This window comes from Rhodamnia argentea, chromosome 8, assembly GCF_020921035.1.
Source record: "Rhodamnia argentea isolate NSW1041297 chromosome 8, ASM2092103v1, whole genome shotgun sequence".
Classification (NCBI taxonomy): Eukaryota; Viridiplantae; Streptophyta; class Magnoliopsida; order Myrtales; family Myrtaceae; genus Rhodamnia; species Rhodamnia argentea.
The window spans coordinates 2,812,948-2,832,686 of record NC_063157.1 but is presented as its reverse complement, the minus strand read 5'-3'; the positions used below and the strand labels follow the sequence as shown (position 1 = coordinate 2,832,686).

At 41.9% G+C, this 19,739-nt stretch overlaps 4 protein-coding genes across 5 annotated transcripts; 1 reads left to right on the top strand and 3 right to left on the bottom strand.

Annotated features, from left to right (window-relative positions):
• The first annotated feature begins 629 nt into the window (after window positions 1-629).
• Window positions 630-3,481, top strand: LOC115737963 (pollen receptor-like kinase 3). Its single transcript, XM_030670416.2, has 2 exons — window positions 630-2,196; window positions 2,324-3,481. The coding sequence occupies exons 1-2, from the start codon at window positions 816-818 to the stop codon at window positions 2,947-2,949; spliced, it is 2,007 nt and encodes a 668-aa protein (XP_030526276.1). The 5' UTR covers window positions 630-815; the 3' UTR covers window positions 2,950-3,481.
• Window positions 3,482-3,840: 359 nt separating this feature from the next.
• Window positions 3,841-7,208, bottom strand: LOC115737968 (sm-like protein LSM1B). The gene is made up of 5 exons (XM_030670427.2): window positions 6,505-7,208; window positions 5,146-5,214; window positions 4,931-5,046; window positions 4,783-4,845; window positions 3,841-4,138 (listed from the first exon to the last, which is right to left on the bottom strand). The coding sequence occupies exons 1-5, from the start codon at window positions 6,563-6,565 to the stop codon at window positions 4,061-4,063; spliced, it is 387 nt and encodes a 128-aa protein (XP_030526287.1). The 5' UTR covers window positions 6,566-7,208; the 3' UTR covers window positions 3,841-4,060.
• Window positions 7,209-8,394: 1,186 nt separating this feature from the next.
• Window positions 8,395-11,697, bottom strand: LOC115737965 (protein NEGATIVE GRAVITROPIC RESPONSE OF ROOTS). The gene is made up of 6 exons (XM_030670419.2): window positions 10,970-11,697; window positions 10,806-10,881; window positions 9,503-10,062; window positions 8,967-9,126; window positions 8,811-8,865; window positions 8,395-8,703 (listed from the first exon to the last, which is right to left on the bottom strand). Exons 1-5 carry the CDS (start codon window positions 10,973-10,975, stop codon window positions 8,846-8,848), a joined length of 822 nt encoding a protein of 273 aa, XP_030526279.1. The 5' UTR covers window positions 10,976-11,697; the 3' UTR covers window positions 8,395-8,703; window positions 8,811-8,845.
• Window positions 11,698-15,419: 3,722 nt separating this feature from the next.
• On the bottom strand, window positions 15,420-18,071 carry LOC115737966 (probable nucleoside diphosphate kinase 5). Of its 2 annotated transcripts, none has more exons than XM_048284647.1 (6): window positions 17,841-18,071; window positions 17,630-17,722; window positions 16,986-17,207; window positions 16,476-16,583; window positions 16,193-16,302; window positions 15,420-15,824 (listed from the first exon to the last, which is right to left on the bottom strand). In XM_048284647.1, exons 1-6 carry the CDS (start codon window positions 17,852-17,854, stop codon window positions 15,793-15,795), a joined length of 579 nt encoding a protein of 192 aa, XP_048140604.1. In that variant the 5' UTR covers window positions 17,855-18,071; the 3' UTR covers window positions 15,420-15,792. The 2 variants fall into 2 exon arrangements, with proteins under 2 accessions (XP_048140604.1, XP_030526281.1); XM_030670421.2 differs by having other exon boundaries at window positions 17,852-18,071.
• Window positions 18,072-19,739: the final 1,668 nt, after the last annotated feature.

The window sequence follows — 19,739 nt, the reverse complement described above, 5'->3', positions numbered from 1 at the left end:
TTTAATCCTTCAACCGTGTTAAAAAAATTCGACTCCAATTCAATTTATTTTTCGTTTTTGTAACTTCAAGTGTAATCTACTCTCAAAAGGATGTTGATTAATCGTGTTCTACCTAGGTTTGAAACAAGCTGGTAAATGACTACCTACAATCGTGAAGTGAGCACCGTACGGAAGTTACGAAGTAAGTGAAACTTAATGAAAGTCTTGAATTCGGTTAACATAATTATGCCACTTCCCTCATCGTGGCAGACTCTATTCTTTTGATCACACTACCGGTCTAAACTAATTACGCCGAACAGCCGAAATAACTGAATCCACGGCGACTCCGATCCGAGACAAAGACGAACGTCGACCTATAGGCTCGGCGTTTGGGCATTCTCCCAGTCGGTGCGACCGCCCCACCCCCGGCATTGTTGACGACATGGGTAATTATGCAGAGTTGGGTCACAATTAAGTAGCAAAGTGCAAAATTCGTATCTTTCTGGTTTCTCCAGATGCACTGACCACCATCAAAAGGGCAAACAAGAATGAACGTGTTCAGTTCGTGAATGTGTGCAGTTTAGGCCTTTTAAATCTCCGCCATGAAAACAGAGTCCCAGAATTGGCAAAGAACGGACCTTTCTAGTTGACCGTTTCATAACAGATTTCCCCTTTCTCTCTCTTTCGCTTTGCTGTCAATCCGGATAAGCGTTCCTGCATTGCGCCCAAGAAAGATTGCGTGACAAGTCATGAAGCAACGAGAAACCAGGGGACGAGTACCGCACAAAACTGCGACGGCTAAACCTGTCCTGAGGGGTCGTTTCTCCGGCTGAACAATGGTCGCTGCACGCCTTCTCGGGTGGTCCCTGGTCGTCCTGTCCATCGTCCTGATCCTGTCTCCGATGACACGTTCTGTGTCGCAATCCGAGGCGCTGCTCAAGCTGAAGAGGTCGTTCGCAAATTCTGAAGCTCTGGAATCTTGGGTGCCTAGTTCGGATCCTTGCGGCAACGAGGACTCTTGGGTCGGAGTCGTTTGCTATAACGGGATAGTCACGGGCCTGCGGCTCGGGAAGATGAGTCTGTCAGGGAAGATTGATGTCGATGCAATGACTGAAATCGCAGGCCTGAGATCTATTAGCTTTGTGAACAACTCCTTTTCAGGTTCGATTCCAGAGTTCAACCGTCTCGGCGCCCTCAAGGCCATTTACATTTCTGGAAATCAATTCTCAGGTGAGATCCCGGCAGACTATTTCTCCAACATGGGGTCTCTGAAGAAATTGTGGCTTTCTAACAATAAGTTCACTGGGGAAATCCCGTCGTCTGTGGCCCGCCTAACCCATCTCCTGGAATTACACCTCGAAGACAACGAATTCGGTGGCGCTATTCCCTCTTTGGATGCACCAGCGTTGGTGTCGCTCGATTTGTCGAACAATCAGTTAGAAGGGAAAATTCCTCCAAGCCTATCGAAGTTTGACGTGAGTTCGTTCGCTGGAAATTCCGGCCTCTGCGGGGAAAAGTTGGGTAAAGAGTGTCCAAAGGCAGTTGAGCAGCCGCCTGCGGCAACAGATACAACTAGCGCTGGAGGACCGAGGGGCGATCGTGTTTCAGGTAATGATCAGCACGATGGTTCAGCAGACGGCCAGAGAGAGATCATCATCGTTTTAATTGCGCTAGGAGTGGTGCTTCTGACTATGGTCATTTGCTTGATAATCAGAACAAGAAGACGAGCGAAGGTCCAACACGACTTCAATGTGCTCGGGAAGGAAAATGTTAATGACTCGATTCAGAATGTCGTTCTTGGAACTGAGAAAAAGGAAGCGCAATTAAGTCGCAAAGGGACGGGCTCGAGCTGTAACAGCCCTGCCCCTAATCCTGCCAAAGGTTCGACTGCCTTGGAACTGGTTCTGTTAAGCAATGAGAAGGGCGCCTTCGGGATGGGAGATTTGATGAGAGCGGCGGCCGAAGTGTTGGGGAACGGAGGGTTCGGATCATCATACAAGGCCGTGATGGCTAACGGGGTCACGGTCGTGGTGAAGAGAATAAGAGAAACGGCAGGCGGCGGGAAGAGTATGGACGAGTTTGATGCAGAGATGAGGAAGCTAGGAAGGCTAAAGCACCCCAACATTTTGACCCCTTTGGCTTACCATTACCGGAAGGATGAGAAGCTATTGGTTTGTGAATATGTTCCCAAAGGAAGTCTGCTCTATCTTTTACATGGTATGAACTCAGAAAGTTTTTCTGCTTCTGGATCTTTCTTGTTCTGTTTTCTGGTGATTGCTTCTGTAATTCCTTCTTTGTGGCAAGTTAGTCTTGACAAATTTGATTGATGGATCAAACGTTTCAGGTGATCGTGGACCTTCTCACGGAGATCTGAATTGGCCGGTGCGCCTAAAGATCATCAAAGGAATAGCCAAAGGGATTGGCTTTCTGCACGATGAACTTAGTACTTCCGGCTTGCCGCATGGTAACCTTAAATCAAGCAATATTCTTCTAAATTCGGAATATGAGCCGCTACTGGCAGACTACGGGTTCAGCTCATTACTTGGCACATCCCATGTCTCACATGCCCTATTCGCGTTCAAGGCACCTGAAGCTGCGCAGTTCGGTGGAATATCGCCTAAATGTGACGTTTACTGTCTTGGAGTGGTAATCCTTGAGATGCTCACTGGGAAATTCCCTTCCCAGTACCTCACTAATGGGAAAGGTGGAACCGATGTCATCGAATGGGTGAGATCAGCGATTTCCGACGGCAGAGAAGCCAAACTGTTCGATCCCGAGATTGTAAACTCAACCAATTCGTTCCCCGAGATGGAAAAGCTTCTCCATATTGGCAAAGCTTGCACAGAAACTAATCCAGAGCAGAGATTAGACATGAGAGAAGCCATTAGGAGAATTGAGGAGATACAGATGGAGGAAGGTGCGGAGTCCAGGACGATAGACGTCCCGCCACCGGTCCATGTCTTAAGTTAATGAGAAGGCTGCAGTGCAAGCTTGGGAAGGAGAACCGGATCAAATAGTTTCAAAGACCGGTCAGGGCGTCGAGATGGCAATAGTTTTACATTCGGTGTATCGTGATTAGAGTCCTTAGACATTAAGTGGCAATGCGTGGCGAATTCAAAGAGAAGGATGGTACTGACATCTAGAGAGCCATCTGGTGCACCAGTGTGTGTATACTTTGTGCAACAGAGAAGGTGCAAACAAGTGAAGGAGATGAGAAGAAAGAAAATTTAAAGCACATATCAAGCCAATGTAGTTAGAGCAATTAAACTGTAAGTATTCTGTACATGCTTTTCTCTTTGGCCTGCGTTCCGATTATTTACCATCACGTCGAACAGGTTGTTCTTTTTTCTGTTCTTCTTTGCTTTCGATCTACCGAGGTTAACCATCTAACGGCAAAACAAACAAGCAACATATCCAATCTAAATCATCTACGTTGTCCAACCCTCGTATCTGGAACTGACCCTTTTTGCTTCTTCTCTGCTTATGGTCCCAATTTCCAGAACGTAGATACTTCTGCCAAGATGTGAAATTTAACTTCCAAATGATACCCCAATTGTTAAGGTTGGCAAGAAACAACTCGGCTACTTCACAGGACCAATAGCATGACGTTTGAGAATGGCTCGTCGAATGCAGAAAACCTTGACATATGTCAATCACGTTCATATCTCGCAACATCGAACATAGTTGAAGTTTTGCCGAAGTAACGGCTAAGGAGGTTGTGGCCTTGCCTAAACCACCGTCTAATGACTAATTTCATGACAACCGTTGGGCTGGGAAACACAGAAGATGATGAATTCCATGACAGATTATCCGTAGTACGATGCTGAAGTCCAGTGTTCCAAAGTGCAGACACCATGCTAATTCCAGAGAATCTTAAGCGTTACCATGAAGACCCAATTTCAGCTTACATGCTACTAATACAAAAGGAAAATGAACCACCCTGCTAAGAATCTGACTATGGAAGGTCAATGATCGATAGGAAATTGATACAAAACCCCTTGCAACACCAAAACACCACCGCGCTAATATTTGCAGACATGGCTTCGATCCCTCGAGAAATAAACAATATGATCGAAAGAGATTAATCCAGATCCAAGAACTCCATTCGTTTCCTCATGGTACCTTTAAGGTCTGAAGCCTCCCTTTCTGCCTTCTGCGCCTGCACCATCATCAAACTTAAAGTGAAAGAGCTAAGAAAAAAATCTTCTTGGCAAAATCAATTTATGGAATCTAGCACTTCCTTATAATACAACTAGATTAAGAATGTGCTGATGCAGAAACGAGTTATGTTGACATAGGAACATTATATGAAATCATTTCTCCATTAACTGCTAGATTAGAAATGGCTTCTGAAGTCTTTGCTTTTGTTTCATTCCAACTAAAGTCATTGACAAGAAACTGGAAGTGCAAAAGTGTGCAGCTGGAAGTGTACAAATGATGAATAATTTCCTTCGAAATACTTTAAAGTGGCCCAATAGTCTGACTCACTGAGTTTACACGTCGAAGCGAGTGGAAGAGAATACATGACCAAGATCTATGATATAAAACAGATAAATCTCAGAACACTCATCCAGATATTAACCGAAGAATACCATCAAATTATTAGCATTAACTATTTCCTGCTAGAGCCTTCAAATCATGGACATCTTGCAATGTATCCACAACTATTTGCCGAAATCGATAAATATGGAAACAACACAAATGTTAAAACAACTATCGTAGATATGATCAAACACTTGGGGAAAGTGTCATTTTGTGGGAGACTAGGATAGCCCACATTCAATAATTTATTAGTGCACATACCCTTCTAATTTCCTCTGTTGAAACCCGTCTCATATGCGAGGGAAGTTCCTCTTTTTCGACGTCCTGATACAAGAGATGCATATATGACGGAACTATAGAGAATAAATACTATATTTGGAAATTAACAAAGGACAATGAGTTTTCCTACCAGTTCACCGATTAAAACTACATTCTCCCCACGAATTACATAAAGACCTAAAGGGATGTCACAGTACAGGTCACCAACAATAGCTCTTTCACAAGCGCCCTCTAGAACAGCATTTGCTGCAGAAAAAGAGTGATAGCAGAATTTAGAGTAAAGGACTTTGCTATTGAAGCACATACTTATGCAGGGACCAAGGACAACAAGCCAAAGGGTTGTACCAAATTGATCAAACGAACGAAGTACACCCAACAGCTTTCGACCATCTCGCAGCAGCACGAGAAGCTTCCCTGTAAAGCAGTATATCATTTGCACGGAAGAATCTAACATGGTGCCACAAACAGACAAAGTCATTTTCATTTGTATCCCGTGAGTAGACCGACATGTTTCGCCGTCAATCAACAAAAGTGAGAAAAACAATACAAAGCAAGCATCACAAAAAAAAAACTGACTTGAAAATTAGGCTAGGCAACCTTCTGCAATACAGCAGTTAAACATATTTACCATCAAAACTAAATTGCACACATTGCAATATTGGGAGTTTTCAATTGATGGAACCCCATAGACATCTGCCATTGCCTCAAAAATCCAAATAGAAGTAATTGTATAATGAATCATCAGGAAGCCTACTATCCCTTCAAAGACAATACTTCTTCAGTATATTACTCTTTCTCTAGATTAGCTCTCTCAACTGGGTATTTAAGCCAGACACATTAAGCGAGAGGCTCTATCCAAAGCAATTCATACCGGTTATAAACAAAAACCATTGATAACCTGAGGATTACTATGGCAGTTTCATGCCTCATCAAACCTCTGTCAGTTCATACTTCTCCACAGACACATCGTGACTTGATATTAATTAACCCGACTTGCAAAGCTTAATATTTTCGCAGGAGGAAGATTTTGCAGCTGACTATAATGACGAGGAATTAAGGTCCGCAGCAGTACATTCATCCTTTACCAAATGCTGCATTTTGTTGAGTCTTATCAGACTTAACTTCGACTTCTTCTAAAGTACCAAAATGCTAGCTCTTCTCTCGACTCGGCAAAGAAATAATCAGATCAGTATAGGCAAAGGCAGTCATACATATCAACTAGGGTCAGAAAAATGAGTAGCCGCACGAATGACCTCATCATCTCCTCTTCAGAATTATCAGATCAAAAGGATCCGTGACTGAATAACCACATGCGCCAACATCTTCACCTTAACCGTTAGCAACTAACCATAAAGTCTCACAACCTACTGAACATAAAATAGTGGAAATTTGTAATTAATTCTCCATTGCAAACACGTACAGCATTGTCACTAACTCTCCCTTTAAAGCCTCTATAGCACCACACAATAAACCGAGATAGAACTCCCATTCAAAACCCAATGGGTCTAAACCATTGCTCTATGTACCATTATACAGCCTGGACATAGATATGCGCTGCCATCATACAGAACCAAACACAAGAGATTAAAGTCTCAAAGCCATTTGTAAATAGCGGCAATTTTTAACAAACAGCATAAACAAAGTCAGAAACTAAACAATAGCAAAATTACTGAAAATGCCAAATTAACCAAGGGAAAAACCTACTGTCAAGATAGCTGGCAAGAGAAGTGGACAAGTAAATGTCTTCAGGGCTTGCCCACGACATCGATAATTAGCCTCGACTTTCGCGTCAAGTCTAACAGAATCACCTCAAAATCCACCAAATACCAATCCAGAAATGGCATTGACAGCTACGACTCCCCTTCTTTAATCCCCCGCCGCAAGACGCCAAAGCCTTCACCAACCAGCTAAAGAACAATATCCAATTCACAGAAGAAAAACCCAATTTCAAACACAATAAGCAATTGAATGCAAGCCGCTGGTTTCTCAAAGTGTGAACTGACACTTCTCCTCGTATTTAAGAGCAACACCAGGAGTAAAACAAGAGCAGATCTTGCAAGTGTCTCCCACTTCCCAATATGGATCGATCGACCGAAACTCGCTTCAACGAATTAATCCAGAAAACCCCCAATTCTCATCAGGCTTCAAAGCCAGGCAAAAAGATGGGAACTTTAGAAGGTGAGCGAAAAGCAGTCAGATCCAAGATGAGATTTTTACGAGAGATGGTGATCAAGAATCCAAGAGGGTGAGAAAGTGAAACAAAAGTGGCACTCGTGAAGGGGAAAGACTCGGTTTGATCATCTAGGGCTTAAAGGGTCTCCTATCGAGTGAAGCTAAACCAGCGTTCGAGTGATTAACGAAAGACTCGATTTTTTTGATGGAGCGCTGCTGAAATGTGCGACAGTGCGAGGGAAGAAACTTTCGGAATTATGAATAACATGGCAAGTTTTGCGATTTTCTACATTTGGCCCGTAGGTTTAGCTTTCTTTTACATTTTAACCCCTCTTAAGAAAGAGTAGTGCGATTTTGATGAAAATAAATCCCACACCGAGGGTTGCTTGGTGAACATTCGGGCCCTTATGGCCCAATTCAGAAATATTACTTTGGCCCATTGCAGCCATTCAGCAAATTCTGTCGCCGATTGGGTTTCTAGAGCACATCGATTGGATTCTATCCCTAGTAATTGGTTTGTTAATTCCCCTAAAATTCTTTGTCACTTACTCTGTTTTGACCCCCTTCTTTAGTCGCTTATTGTAAGAACTATTTTAATTAGTATATGAAATGCTTATTTCGACCAAAAAAAGAGAGAACAAGTCCTCCTTCAGACCCGTAAAAGAAAAAGGGATCAGATCCCGCCTAATTGATCGTTACTTCCTTTGGCATTAGACTCGTTTGACCAAGAGGCCTAGCATTCTGGTTGTCAAATGTGAGAAATTGAATTTCCCCATTTATCCTGTTCTAGTTGGAACTTAGATAATTACTGCCATAAATTCCAAGAATCAATAAAAAGAAAAGCAACGACCGAAGTGGGAGAGTCAGAGTCTAAAAGATGATTCCTCACTTATTTCTCCCATGCACAGTCATATTCAAATAAAGAGCAAAATGCACAAATTGATCGGATTGAGTAGTTCTTCAACGATCAAACCAAAAATTGTGACTTTAATTAGTTGATTCCAAGTCTTCAGGTATAATTTTCACATTGGTGGAATCAAGATACTAAAACAACTTCCACCTATTTTTTCCAACCCAGTTCAAGACTTTTAAGTAAATTTGAATTTTCGATACAGAATTTTTAGCACAAATTAGTCCACAAGATATTATCTGGAGTTAGTCATAAGATCGATCGAGCGGGTGCTTAATCCACATCAATGTGCTTGAATTGCTTATTGCCTAAGGCCCCAAAGACATCAATAAGAAAATTCTAATCCAATCCTCTGTACTCCATACCAACCATTTGATGTGATATTTGTTCTCTTTACTCCTTTCCCCTCTTGAAGAAGAACTTTCAAGTAGATTATTTGAGTATTCTTACTATTTTACAGACTTTACAAAGAGGATAAATGGTCAAGAGAGAACAAAATACAGTGAGAAAGATGGGAAATTGTGGATTGTGTCCAGCTTTTCCAGAATATGCATTACAGATAATCCAGGAGATGTGACCATTAACATGGGCTGAGACTGATCAACAGACACAACCATGAAAAAAACAGGGGGAAAATTTTGGAATTTGGCACAGGCCAACAAATTGAAAGCAACTCTTTTCTGGTCCTTCACATGAACCTACTTAGATCCTCAGATGAACTTATTGACCACTTCGTTTCAAAGATATATCAACAGCTGCTCCATGTCCGAGGTTCCAGCTAATGAATATGAGCCGCAAAAACCGAGTAATGAAAAATGAATCTGCATAATATGTTTCGGTCGTGCCAAGAGTTGTGTTATTTGAGGGCGGAGAAGTAAGAGATGCAAAAGATTACTCATCCGAAAGCAATCGAAATTAGTTTTATCACCCTGTAGAGTATTTCTGTAGCAGATGGCAAGTAGATCAAATCTCCAGGACAATATCTGCAATGAAGGGGAAGCGTGATTTGAATGCAAGTTGTTATGATGTTTTCAGTGAGTTAGATTCGTTAGGCGAAGTTGGGATGATACCAGAATGAACTTACATTCAGAATCTGTCTTGTCCCATTTAGAGCCTTCATCTGCTTCCTCCTGCTTTTCTTTCTCCGCTCTCGAGATCGGCTTGTCCTCTAAGCACCTCTTCATTGACGATGCCCGAGAAGTATTTTGCGGGTACATTTTCTTGCGAAGCAATGTCCTCAGAAGCTGCTAGGAAGAAGCATGAAGGTGACAAGTCACACCAAATGGGAAAAAAGAAAATTCCATAGCTGAGATTTTGTCATCTAGAAGTGGAAAAGTTATAGGCATTAGTTTCCTTTTATGGTCCATATGTGTGCACAATTTGCCAATTTTAGGTGCTAGGTAGCTTAATCCGTAATCCGGATCAGCAAGTTTATTCATGCAGTCATCCTGTCTACACTTCTGATCAATACAGAGGTTTCAAGATCTCCGGAAGATGAACCAAAGTAGATTGGCACTCCAACTATGCACTTCTTGACCCGTCGATCTTTCCACCATGATCATGGTTTAAATCAAATAATCTAACAATTGATATGATCTAACTCGTGTGTTTTCTCTGTACCTTCTCCATTCTTGACTCGGGGAGCGGGTCTCTCAAGCTAGGCCCCGGTGCAAATCCGCTTCTGCAAACGAACATCTTCTTAAGAAGGAACGAAATGGACTTTTTCCCTATTGCTTTCTTGCTATTATCTGCACAAATCTCCTTGCATTTACCAATGATAATACTTATAGTCCGCTCAATGTCCTCCTCCCTATCCCCTGGCTCGCTGCACAAGGAGCTACTAATCCGCCTGTCGACCTCCAAGCTTGATGGGCAGTTTAGGAACCTGTCCAGTGGCAGATCCGTGGTTTCTCTTTCAACTTTAGTGGACGGTTTACGGGACAAGAGTTTGGTCAAAGCTTTCTGTAACTTCCCCACTTCTTCAGAGGTGAAGTCTGATAAATCGGGCGAGGAAGACTGATTTTCCTGAAGATTGTTTTGGCTTTCGTGGTTAATTTCCTGAAGATTGTTTTGGCTTTCCTGGTTTTCTCCCAGATCACTCTTCCCAAAAGTTCCAATTGCCAGCAATCCCTGTGGCCAGTCGCTGAATTCTTCTCTTGGTTCTTGTTTCACATGAGGATCTGTACAACAAAGTACCAAACTAATTTAAAACTTGATCCGAGTGTAGAAGTAAGCTCACTGATCAAAACTCTAGTTATGTCGATTATAGATGATCAGATTGCCGTGCATATTTATTAAACCACTGTTGAGAAAAAGAACGCAAATGATAAATTAAGACCACAGCCAACACTTGAAAACACTTGCTATGGAGCCCAAAAATCTTCTACACAAAGTGAATGGACAAAAATCATCAGGTACCATCTTGCCTGTTCAGATTGTACTCTTCGAATCTATGAATTCAAGTAGAATTTTGTGTTTAACGTTTTATTTCAATGCTGCTAGTAATCATCACCAAGAAAAGTGCATTTTGGCATGTTCAAAAGGAACTTCTAGGCAACCTCTGATCATTTGGGAGGACATTATGCTCCATTCAGATAGATCTTATTCATAGACCCCAATCTTTAGGAATATTTTCGAGAACTAAAATGATTGATCCAAAAGTAAAAATGTGAGGCCGATAATCTCTCTATCCGCACCTGTGCACGCTTGCGTAAAGCACAAAGCAACTATTCTAGACAGCAGGCTAGATGGCAGACAAAAGAAGAGGCTCAAATAGCCAGAACCAGAAGATCTCTTTTGATACCTTATGAAGCAAGACAGTACATATTCCTGGCCATTATGAAGCAGGGCATTTACATGACAGAGTTGACCATGACACTAAGAAACCAAAAGAGCTGACCTGATACAGTCTATGAACACTTACATCTATTGGAGGGAACTGGTTCTGGTTTTGCATTCCCTTTTGCACCACTTAACTTGTTCTGCACCCAACTGAAAAGCTGCAACCAAAAATTCCTAATCATAACTCCTAGAGGACTGGAATACCCAAACAAAGCCACAAGCAACATGACCTCACACAACATTTACCTTCATTTTGAGTGAAACAGTAAGGCAAAACTCAAAGCTCCACTCTTCTTGTATGAGTAGGAAGCCGTATTATTACCGGTTTTTTGGGGAAAAACAAAAACGAAAGGGTGGCAGGAAAAAACTCAGTGGGAGATTGCTTGACAGACTGAGAACCAGGTGCTGAAGAAAGCAGATCTTAAAGGCCAATGGGAACTGAGCTTTGGGAGTGCAGATTCAAGATTTGGAGCCTTGGTGAATTTCATGGCCACCCTGAGCTAGCTACCCCCACTGGGCTCGAGCTCCTAAAAGCAGCTTTGCTTTCTCCCACTCAACATATATATCTTTTCAACGAAGCTTTTGAACTGAACACACCTGAGCGACTGACTGACTGACTGACTCTCTATCTGAGGCAAAATACAACTAATATACACACATTCCCATCAGCACAAAAACATTCCCTCTGTTATTTTACTACGTTCATCTGTGAATGTGTGCGTGTGCGTACAAGCATGGGGGTCTAAATAAGCTTTTTTCTGGAACAAGCCCTTAAGAAGGGCCACAAAGAGTGGCGCCTATGTCAGCCGTCGGATCATGGGGGAATTGCAGAGATCCAAAGACACCCCCATGAAGTGGAGAGAAAGGAAGGTGATATCAAATCTCTATACACGAAAGCTTCTATAATCTAACGATAAGGGGAGCGACACGAGGGGATGCCCTAAATATTGGTCCGGTCCTGAGGGACAACGTCCCCCTCCTCTTTCAGGTGAAATTTTCTTATTAATCAAGAATGCTTTCCTAAAAGTAAAAGAAAGGGAAAGAAATCTCCCGATAGAACACTTGAGATGGCAAGAAGGAAGCAAAGGGGTTTGGAACTTAATTCCTCAAAAGTGCGAGGTATCGGAATCGCTAATCGCGCCTTCACTTGAGTAAATATTCTCGTGTTGAGCATGTTTATGAGCCAAGATTTCTCAATTTCTTTTTTCCAAATACAGTCTTAATAGCCTAACTACATAGACCAACCTCACTGTCTATTTTTCTTTAAGTAAAGAGGATTTGTTATCTGAGACTTATTATGCCCTGGAGAAGCTTTTCAGTTAACCACTTGCTATATTCTTTATAAAATTAAAAAAAGGACAACAGAAAGGAGGTTCGACAACTTGCTTATCGAAATTGGATAGGATGATGCATAATCAGAAATCGTGGTCAACTTGCCTGTACTTGGGACTTTGGTTAAAGGCTCGAATGCACCAGAGAAGGTCCTTGGCCTTCACCTGCAATGGATCTGGACCATTTTGGGATCGATTCTCCGATGCACTTCTTCATTTCCAAAAAGCTAAAAGAGCTATAACATAGTCTGCGGCCAAATTTTTCGACAGAAAGAATCAAGTGAAAATGAACCCGATCACGAGGGAACTATTAGAAAATTCCCTGATCATATTCCCACCGAAAAGCATCAATTTTTAGATGCAAGACGCAAGACTCACATGAAAATAAGACCAACCCCCCCCCAAAAAAAAAGGTTAATCTATTCTTTTTATCCTGTCAGGAAAAAAAGAGAGATGATACTTTGCATGCCCCCGTTTTCTTATTTGCGTTATCCACTTCGAGACACTGCGCATTTCAGGAAAGTTGGCTACGTGTCACGCCGCCATCAATCCTACCATATCGTGTCGGACCAACACGTGTACCAAAGGGATTGCAGTTGACTTTCTACCACCTCTATTGGGGAATTACGTTCATTCTTTATCCGCCCGCCAAAATACCGGCTCCCCCGAAAATAATTACACATCGATCAAAAGACGAAATAAATTCAGATGATTGTTGCCCCTCGAGGTTTTCAAGAAATCTCTTAACGGGATTGGATCAAGCCATTAACAAACAGTATCTCCACCCCTACCAGGATGATTAACTTTGACCTAAACACACTTCACTCATAGACTTCTCCGTCACATTTAACAAAGGTTCCCTGATCACATGATTAATCTTTAATTAATCCGAAAAAGGGGTCATTGGTGGACATAAGTACTCTGCCTTGGACCACGTACGAAACTTCTCCTTCTCTCTCCTGCATCCGCATAAAAGCCGCCTCCTCCCATGGTGGTTTGCCATGGAGGGGGCAAAAAAGAATGAATGGAGAAAATGAATTGCGTGGTATGGATGGATTCGCGTCGCTCCCTAACCAAATTCAAGCAAATCAAGAGGGAAGAAAAAAAAGAAACGCCCTTCAAGGCCATGGAGCATAGCTGTTCGATGTTCTTTGTTCAGAAACACAACATCCCAGGCCTTTGCCTTAACCTAAAACTGTACGACTAAAGGAAAGTGAAATGTCGATAAAACCTCAAATATATCTAGGTGGAAATCGTCACTCCTCCCGTCACCCTGAAGCCTAGAAGCACTACAGATCATGAAAAAAAGGGGGCACCTCGAGATGCGTGTGAAAATGCAAAAGGGCCAAAGTCCGAAAGAGAATTCTGAAGAATCACTACCACCAAGGTAAAATGGAAAATAAATATTACCAGATTTCAAGCGATCCATGTGGGCGTTCACGTCGAATAGGCGCCTAGAGGTTGGAGAATCCAAGCTATTAATCGCAACCATGAGCCCGGCCTTACCATATCTGGAATGTTACACGTCTTACCAAAAATAAACTAAGACATTGGGTGATGTGGACGCCTACCCTCCAGGAAAGTGGTGGACCTTGGAATTTGACTAGCTCGACTTTCATTGGATCATTCCATTAATTAAAGCACCCAACCCAAGTGTCCCGAGCAAATCTTCCATATATTACAGAACTAGCCCTGGAGTCAAGCTACAATCTCATCAAAGTAATAGCAAAGACAGACACAAGGCCATGTACCCCAATCTCCAAATGCAATGAGTGCACGCACGTTTCTGATTCCTTTTCTAAAGCACATCTTCATCACTAGATGTGATCGGAAGATAGGGCACTGCTCACAATAGCTGCTCTCTTCACAGTAAAGAATTTGCAACAGCAGAATAAGATGAAATCCCAGAAGGCAGGGGAAACGTATTCAAGCTCCCATTTGGAGCACACATCTCAGCAGTACTCTCAGCTCCACCATATAATATTAGGGCATCCTCAGCTATTCCTTTGCATGGATTGATACAAGGAACCAATTCCCACATGACTTAGAGACACTTGAAGATGTGGTGAGGCCAAACGAAGCAGTCAATGAAACAAAGTGGAACACTTGCTTATGTTTATTATAATGAATAATGATAAGCCGTCTCATGCAAATATTTGATTTAGGTCACCAAACTGAATGATGAATAGGGAAAGCGTTCCAAACCTAACCTAGGTTAGGAAATGCGCTCTCTAAGTTCTTAGTCTGTCTAGTTCTTCTCTTTTCGCTGAGATGTGAGTTATTGCCACATATAGGAATCCTACCATAACATTGCTCCAAGAACAAAGAACCGCGCCAGTTGTAAGAGATTTTTTTCTTCATCAGGCAACATCCGGATTTGAACATTCTACCTTTGATAGAAGCAACTCTACCCTACCTATGGTAAAAAAAGGGAGAGTTCTAAGTCAATCGTCCCTTCAGTTTGTCCTCTGTTTAATCTTCTTCAGGTCAGCAAGTTGACAGCCAGATAATGAGGCAAATCCAGGACAGTAGCAGCAATTTTTTTTTTAATTATATCCTTATGCTTGGATCGATGTCATAAAATATTATCTCTAGAAACAGTCACAATGCCATGTGCACAATATACACACCCACTCGGCATGAATGATATACGAGATTCAAAGCGCAAAGTATCAGCCGAATCTATCACAACATCCTCCAAAAGGACTTAGCTCTTGAAGACATAGAGCCAGGAGGTAATAAAGTAGATCCTTCGGTCAAATGGCTGGAAGGAAACAGGAACTGTTGACACTTGACCGGAAGGAGCTGCCCCCTATCTCATTTTAGCTTTTTATACTGAAAGCCTACTATCAACTCAAAGCATGTCACGATTGCCCCATATACAAATTGGGGTCAAATGCTCTAATTCTTCTTCATCTTTGTGCAATGGTGTCCTTTTCATTTCTTCTCAAGTTCTCTTATCCATTCTCTTTCACCCTTCATGTGTACATCTTTTCTATGACTGGAATTCTACTTTAAAAAAAAAAAAACATATCATACTTACTAATCCTAATTTTGAAGGCACCATTTCAAATTTTAGATGAGTATTCTTTTCATCGTAAAGTTGTTAGTTGTTTGAACACAGTGTTTTTTGCAAATCAGCTAATCCTAGAAAGACTATCCTGTCAAGAGACCTTGGGCCGCCAGCAATCAGAAGCCCTTCACCTAGAGTGTGGGTTTCCCAAACAAAATAACAGAAATAGAAGCTGAATCTTCTGTGTGCCGTGAGTACCCAACAAGTAACAAACCACATCAAAGAACAAAACCAGGGAAGAGTGCTACGTTATGCAAACTATCCTGGACAATCTAGTCAGACACATACTAAATGAATAAAGATTGGACTATGTATATCAGGTGAAATCCAGAAGTAGTTTGTGGTGTGTGTAATGATCACGTAAATATCCCTGAAACGCCATGAGATGCAAACCTGATTAAGCAGGTCCACTATTGTTTCTCCAATGATACACTTAGGCTCGTACTCTTCAGCTACACACAAAGATATTTTGAGCTGACAACAACTAAACATAGAGGGCTTCTCTAGGTCAATGTGGCTGAACAAAAACAATAAATTGAGCGACACAGAACTAGAATTTTATAGAAATGATCCTCCGTGCCAGTCTCAAGAAGATAAGGAATCTGTCTGATATGGATTCAACAGCAGAGATTAAGAGGTGCAAAGGGATACTCTGCATTTTCCAGCTACAGTTCATCATGTTCAATATCTTGCAGCCCTGTAGGTAGAATAAATGTTAAAAGTCATGATTCTGTTCATTGTCTTCATTAGAATTACAATGCTTCTCCAGTTAAAGATGCGTCAATAGCTAAGGATAAGAAAAGCCATCATTTGCTGTGCTAGTCCATCTTCCACTATGGCCTTTCATTTCACAGTAAGATTATGAGCTTATCCAAAATTTTAATTTCTTTAGCTGAAAATGACTCTTACTATCGAGTTTAAGAATTCGTGTGTAAGGCAAGCCTTCCCTTCTCCAATTTTGGCAAAGTTCTATGTGTACAATTGCCATTAACTTGTTGACTCCATATTTCCCCCTGAAATGAATCTAAGAGAGGCATATGCTTTCTGAAAAGAACAGAAGCTCACCTGAAGGCATAGAGTCAAAGAAAAAAGATATCTCTCGTTGGGCTGATTGAGATGAATCGGAACCGTGAACACAATTCTTCTCAGCATCGGTCCCACACATTGCTCTGATGCTGTAAGCAAAGCAGAAACAATCATCTAGCAACTTGACAGAAAGTTAACTATCTGAGAATGGTTAGAAAACTTGCTCATAAATCCAAACTTTTAACTTCAAGGAGGAAAAGAAATTAGCAACACGACCTAACAGAGAAAACCAATTAGATGCAAGCTATATAGCTCTAATTACCTTTGAGGGTGAGTGATTTTAGCTTTGATTGCATCTGTTGGCCCAATCAAAGTACGCCAGCCAGAAACAGCATCATCCCTTTCCAAAACCATAACCAACACTGGACCACTAACAGAAGCACACTATTAGGTGTGCACATGCAAGGAGAACGAAGGTAGATGAAGAGTTAACAAGTAAATGATCCATATGGGAGGAAGATGAGAACCAGAATGAAAACAAGTGCCCAAGCTGGGTCACCCTTCCACCGGAAAAAAAAAAAATAATTCAAGCCTAGAAGATGTTATCTGTGAATTTGTCCAGGCATGTTTTGCTTTTTTCACAAGAAAAGGAAGCTTGTAATACCTATAGGAATACAAACAAAAGTTGAGGAAGCAGCTTCTGGACTAGCAGAAACTGAACACCAACAGTGCCGTTCAAGACGATCATAATCAGGAGACGAAGGTCACAATTTCAATATGCATGATAATATCAAGTATGAGTACTGCGCTATTAGGACAGGAGGTAATATACCTAGTCATGTATTGGACGAGGCTGTGAAAGAAGCTCCTTGCGGAGTGCTCAGCATAAAAGCTTGCTGCACTTTCTTGATCTAACTGAACAATCTTTTCCTTCAAGATTCTGAAGCCAGACTCCAAAATAATCTTCTTTACAGCATCTGTGTGGTTGCCGAACAATCCGTCTGGTTTTATGATAGCCAATGTTCTCTCAATTTGTGCTTCACCGCCAGAAGACCTATACGCCTTCGAGCAGTTATAAGTCATCACAACCCACAAAACACCAATTTTGCCCCACAATTTGAGAAACAAACAGCAATTATTTTCTGCTGTGAAATTCTCATAATTCTTTTTTCCTTTCGACCACCGAATTTCAATTATCCAAACCCTACTTCATAGTGCGGCAACTTCGACCGAATAAAAAGCACAAAAGCCAGCCACATCAATAGTAGGTCAGTTTCTGATGAAGTGGGAAGTCAGGAAAGATGCATTGTCCTAATATGTCCTATTGCATCATTTTTCCATTGCAGTTCTTCCGACATTATTACACCCGAGGTATAGCATTAACCTTGATACAATCGATTTGAGGTAGCGACCTTTCAGATATTGCACATCAGAGTAGCAGACAGCAAAAGAAAACAAAACCATAGCTGTAATTACCTGGTTACAGACAACACGAGGAAGATGAAGAAGGAGAAGAACAGCGATCTCGTCAGGAACGGAGTCAAACGGACCGTCATCTGGAGCTTATAACTGCGCAAAAAAAACCCAGCACATCACCATCATGAAGGAACGGCTTAACTTCCAAAGGAAAAAAAAAAACAATAAAAAGTTGCGCGAAACAAATCGACAAGCAGCGCCAACAAAACACCAGTAGTTCGCCATTGACAACACTGAATCATCTCGGAAACCTAACAGAACTGTCCGGCCGGTGGCCGGGTCGAGTGACTCCGACCGACCTACTCGATTGCAGAAAGAATTGGAGGAATTGGATGTTGGAGGGGAGTTCCGATTTTCTCGGGAATCGAAAGGAGAATTCCTCGTCGGTAATTTTCGGGAGGGAACGAGAACTCGCCGAGGAATCAAATTGGAGCGCGGCAGAAGAAGGCGGGAGAGCGAGGGGGAAATGACCAATCCCAGAACCCGAATGCTTTATTATTTCCCCGGTGTTAAGAAAAAAAAAACGTAAATTTATTTTAATCGGTTATACCGGGTCGGCCCGCTCAAGCCCGCCATATCCACTCAGGCCCGACCCATTTCTATGAACAATATTTTGGGAATATTGCAAATAGGCCCCTCAAGTGGAGCCGTTTTCTGGAGGAAAATCTTCATTTAGGACATTATCTCAAATCAGCCTCTGCAGCGGGGCTAACTTATTCTCAAATCACCCCCCGAGCTCAGCGGTCGGCCAAATCTTTGGCGGCGGGCGAGAACGTTCGCCCCAGGTGCCGTTTCCGCCCCATAACCATGGCGGCGGCTAATTTTTTTAATTTTTTATGAAATTAATTTTATAGGTAAACCCGAACAAAGATCATACGATCGGCTTTGGCTCGCCCATTGAATTGGCCTACCATTGATGTACGATTTGCTTTTTCAGATGTTGCGCCTCTTACAATTCAATTCTCGTACAATTGGGAATCTTTGGAAGCCTCTGGGGAATATGATACTGACGTGCAAAATTATATGCATTTCTTCACTATTTAACCCTTCGAAGGGGCCCCGTCGCTTCTTCTCGCCCCTTGTCCATAATCTCCGCCACGGGCTTATCAAGTTACGGGGAACCGAGTTCAGCCGAATTCTGATTAGCCGGATCGTCCGGCCTGGGAGGCTTATCGCAGCCCCATTTGGCCGCAACAAATGCGCGACGACCACACCGCCGGCTTCCTCCCCATGGCACCAGCGGGTTGTGTGAAGCTCGCAAACGCCCCGGCGGGCGCTGGGTCCGTGGCGGTCACTTTGTGGTGACTGAAGTTGCATGTCAGAGAATTTTTAAGTTTTAATTATGGATCTCATAGAGAAGCCATGGATTTCTGTTTTTTTTATGCATCCATTTTCTATACATTTTATGTCATTTATTTCCGAAGAAAGGAAAATTTTCAAATAATAACCCGAAGTGAGATTGTTTTCTCAAAAGAGGATCCAAAGTGGACGTTGTCTCGTATAAGTACCCAAAGTGGCTAACTGAGTCTCCAATAAGGACCCAAACTCCCAATCTTATTCATAGCCAGGGGCATTTTAGTCCAAGGCTATTTTTTCTTTATTTCGCTTTTTCTTTCTTCATTTTCACTTCCCTTTTGTTTTGTTTCTTTTTTTCTTCTTTTTCTCACCTTCCTCAGGCCTCCGTCTTAATCGAATTATATCTATTGTTCATTTTAATCTCAAATATCTTACTACTTTCCACGAGAATTCCGATTTCTTGGCAAAACAATGAAGAAATCGATTTCTCATTCCACTGCCCCATCTAGGTATCTCGATTAACCTACCAATAAATGAAATTTTACGAAGAAATAGTATTTTTGCTCATTTCCATGATCCTCGATATAGAAGAAAGAATTTGGGAATTACTAAATATGGGACTGTATGGGTTCATTCAATCGTTAAAAAAGAGGATTTGATTGAGTATCGAGGAATCAAAGAATTTAACCAAAAATACCAAATGAAAGTAAATCGATTTTTTTTTTCATTCCCGAATCTCCCCCAGCGAGCTCGTGAGCTTTCCGTCGTCATGTGGGCTCTCGTCGATCTCAGTGAAAAGAAGCCAGATTGAAGT

Excerpts from the sequence above, each read along its gene's own strand:
- LOC115737968 (XM_030670427.2), bottom strand. The coding sequence starts at position 6,565 with ATGTCGTGGGCAAGCCCTGAAGACATTTACTTGTCCACTTCTCTTGCC. Across the intron at positions 5,215-6,504 it reads TCTTGCCAGCTATCTTGACA|GGAAGCTTCTCGTGCTGCTG; the intron begins GTAGGTTTTTCC and ends ACTGCTTTACAG. Across the intron at positions 5,047-5,145 it reads TCGTTCGTTTGATCAATTTG|CAAATGCTGTTCTAGAGGGC; the intron begins GTACAACCCTTT and ends CTTTTTCTGCAG.
- LOC115737963 (XM_030670416.2), top strand. The coding sequence starts at position 816 with ATGGTCGCTGCACGCCTTCTCGGGTGGTCCCTGGTCGTCCTGTCCATC. Across the intron at positions 2,197-2,323 it reads TCTGCTCTATCTTTTACATG|GTGATCGTGGACCTTCTCAC; the intron begins GTATGAACTCAG and ends CAAACGTTTCAG.
- LOC115737965 (XM_030670419.2), bottom strand. Across the intron at positions 10,063-10,805 it reads ACCAGTTCCCTCCAATAGAT|ATCCTCATGTGAAACAAGAA; the intron begins GTAAGTGTTCAT and ends TTTGTTGTACAG. Across the intron at positions 9,127-9,502 it reads CCGAGTCAAGAATGGAGAAG|CTTCTGAGGACATTGCTTCG; the intron begins GTACAGAGAAAA and ends TCTTCCTAGCAG.
- LOC115737966 (XM_030670421.2), bottom strand. The coding sequence starts at position 17,871 with ATGATTCAGTGTTGTCAATG. Across the intron at positions 17,208-17,629 it reads CTCGTGTTGTCTGTAACCAG|GTCTTCTGGCGGTGAAGCAC; the intron begins GTAATTACAGCT and ends GAAGGCGTATAG. Across the intron at positions 15,825-16,192 it reads CTTTGACTCTATGCCTTCAG|GGCTGCAAGATATTGAACAT; the intron begins GTGAGCTTCTGT and ends TTCTACCTACAG.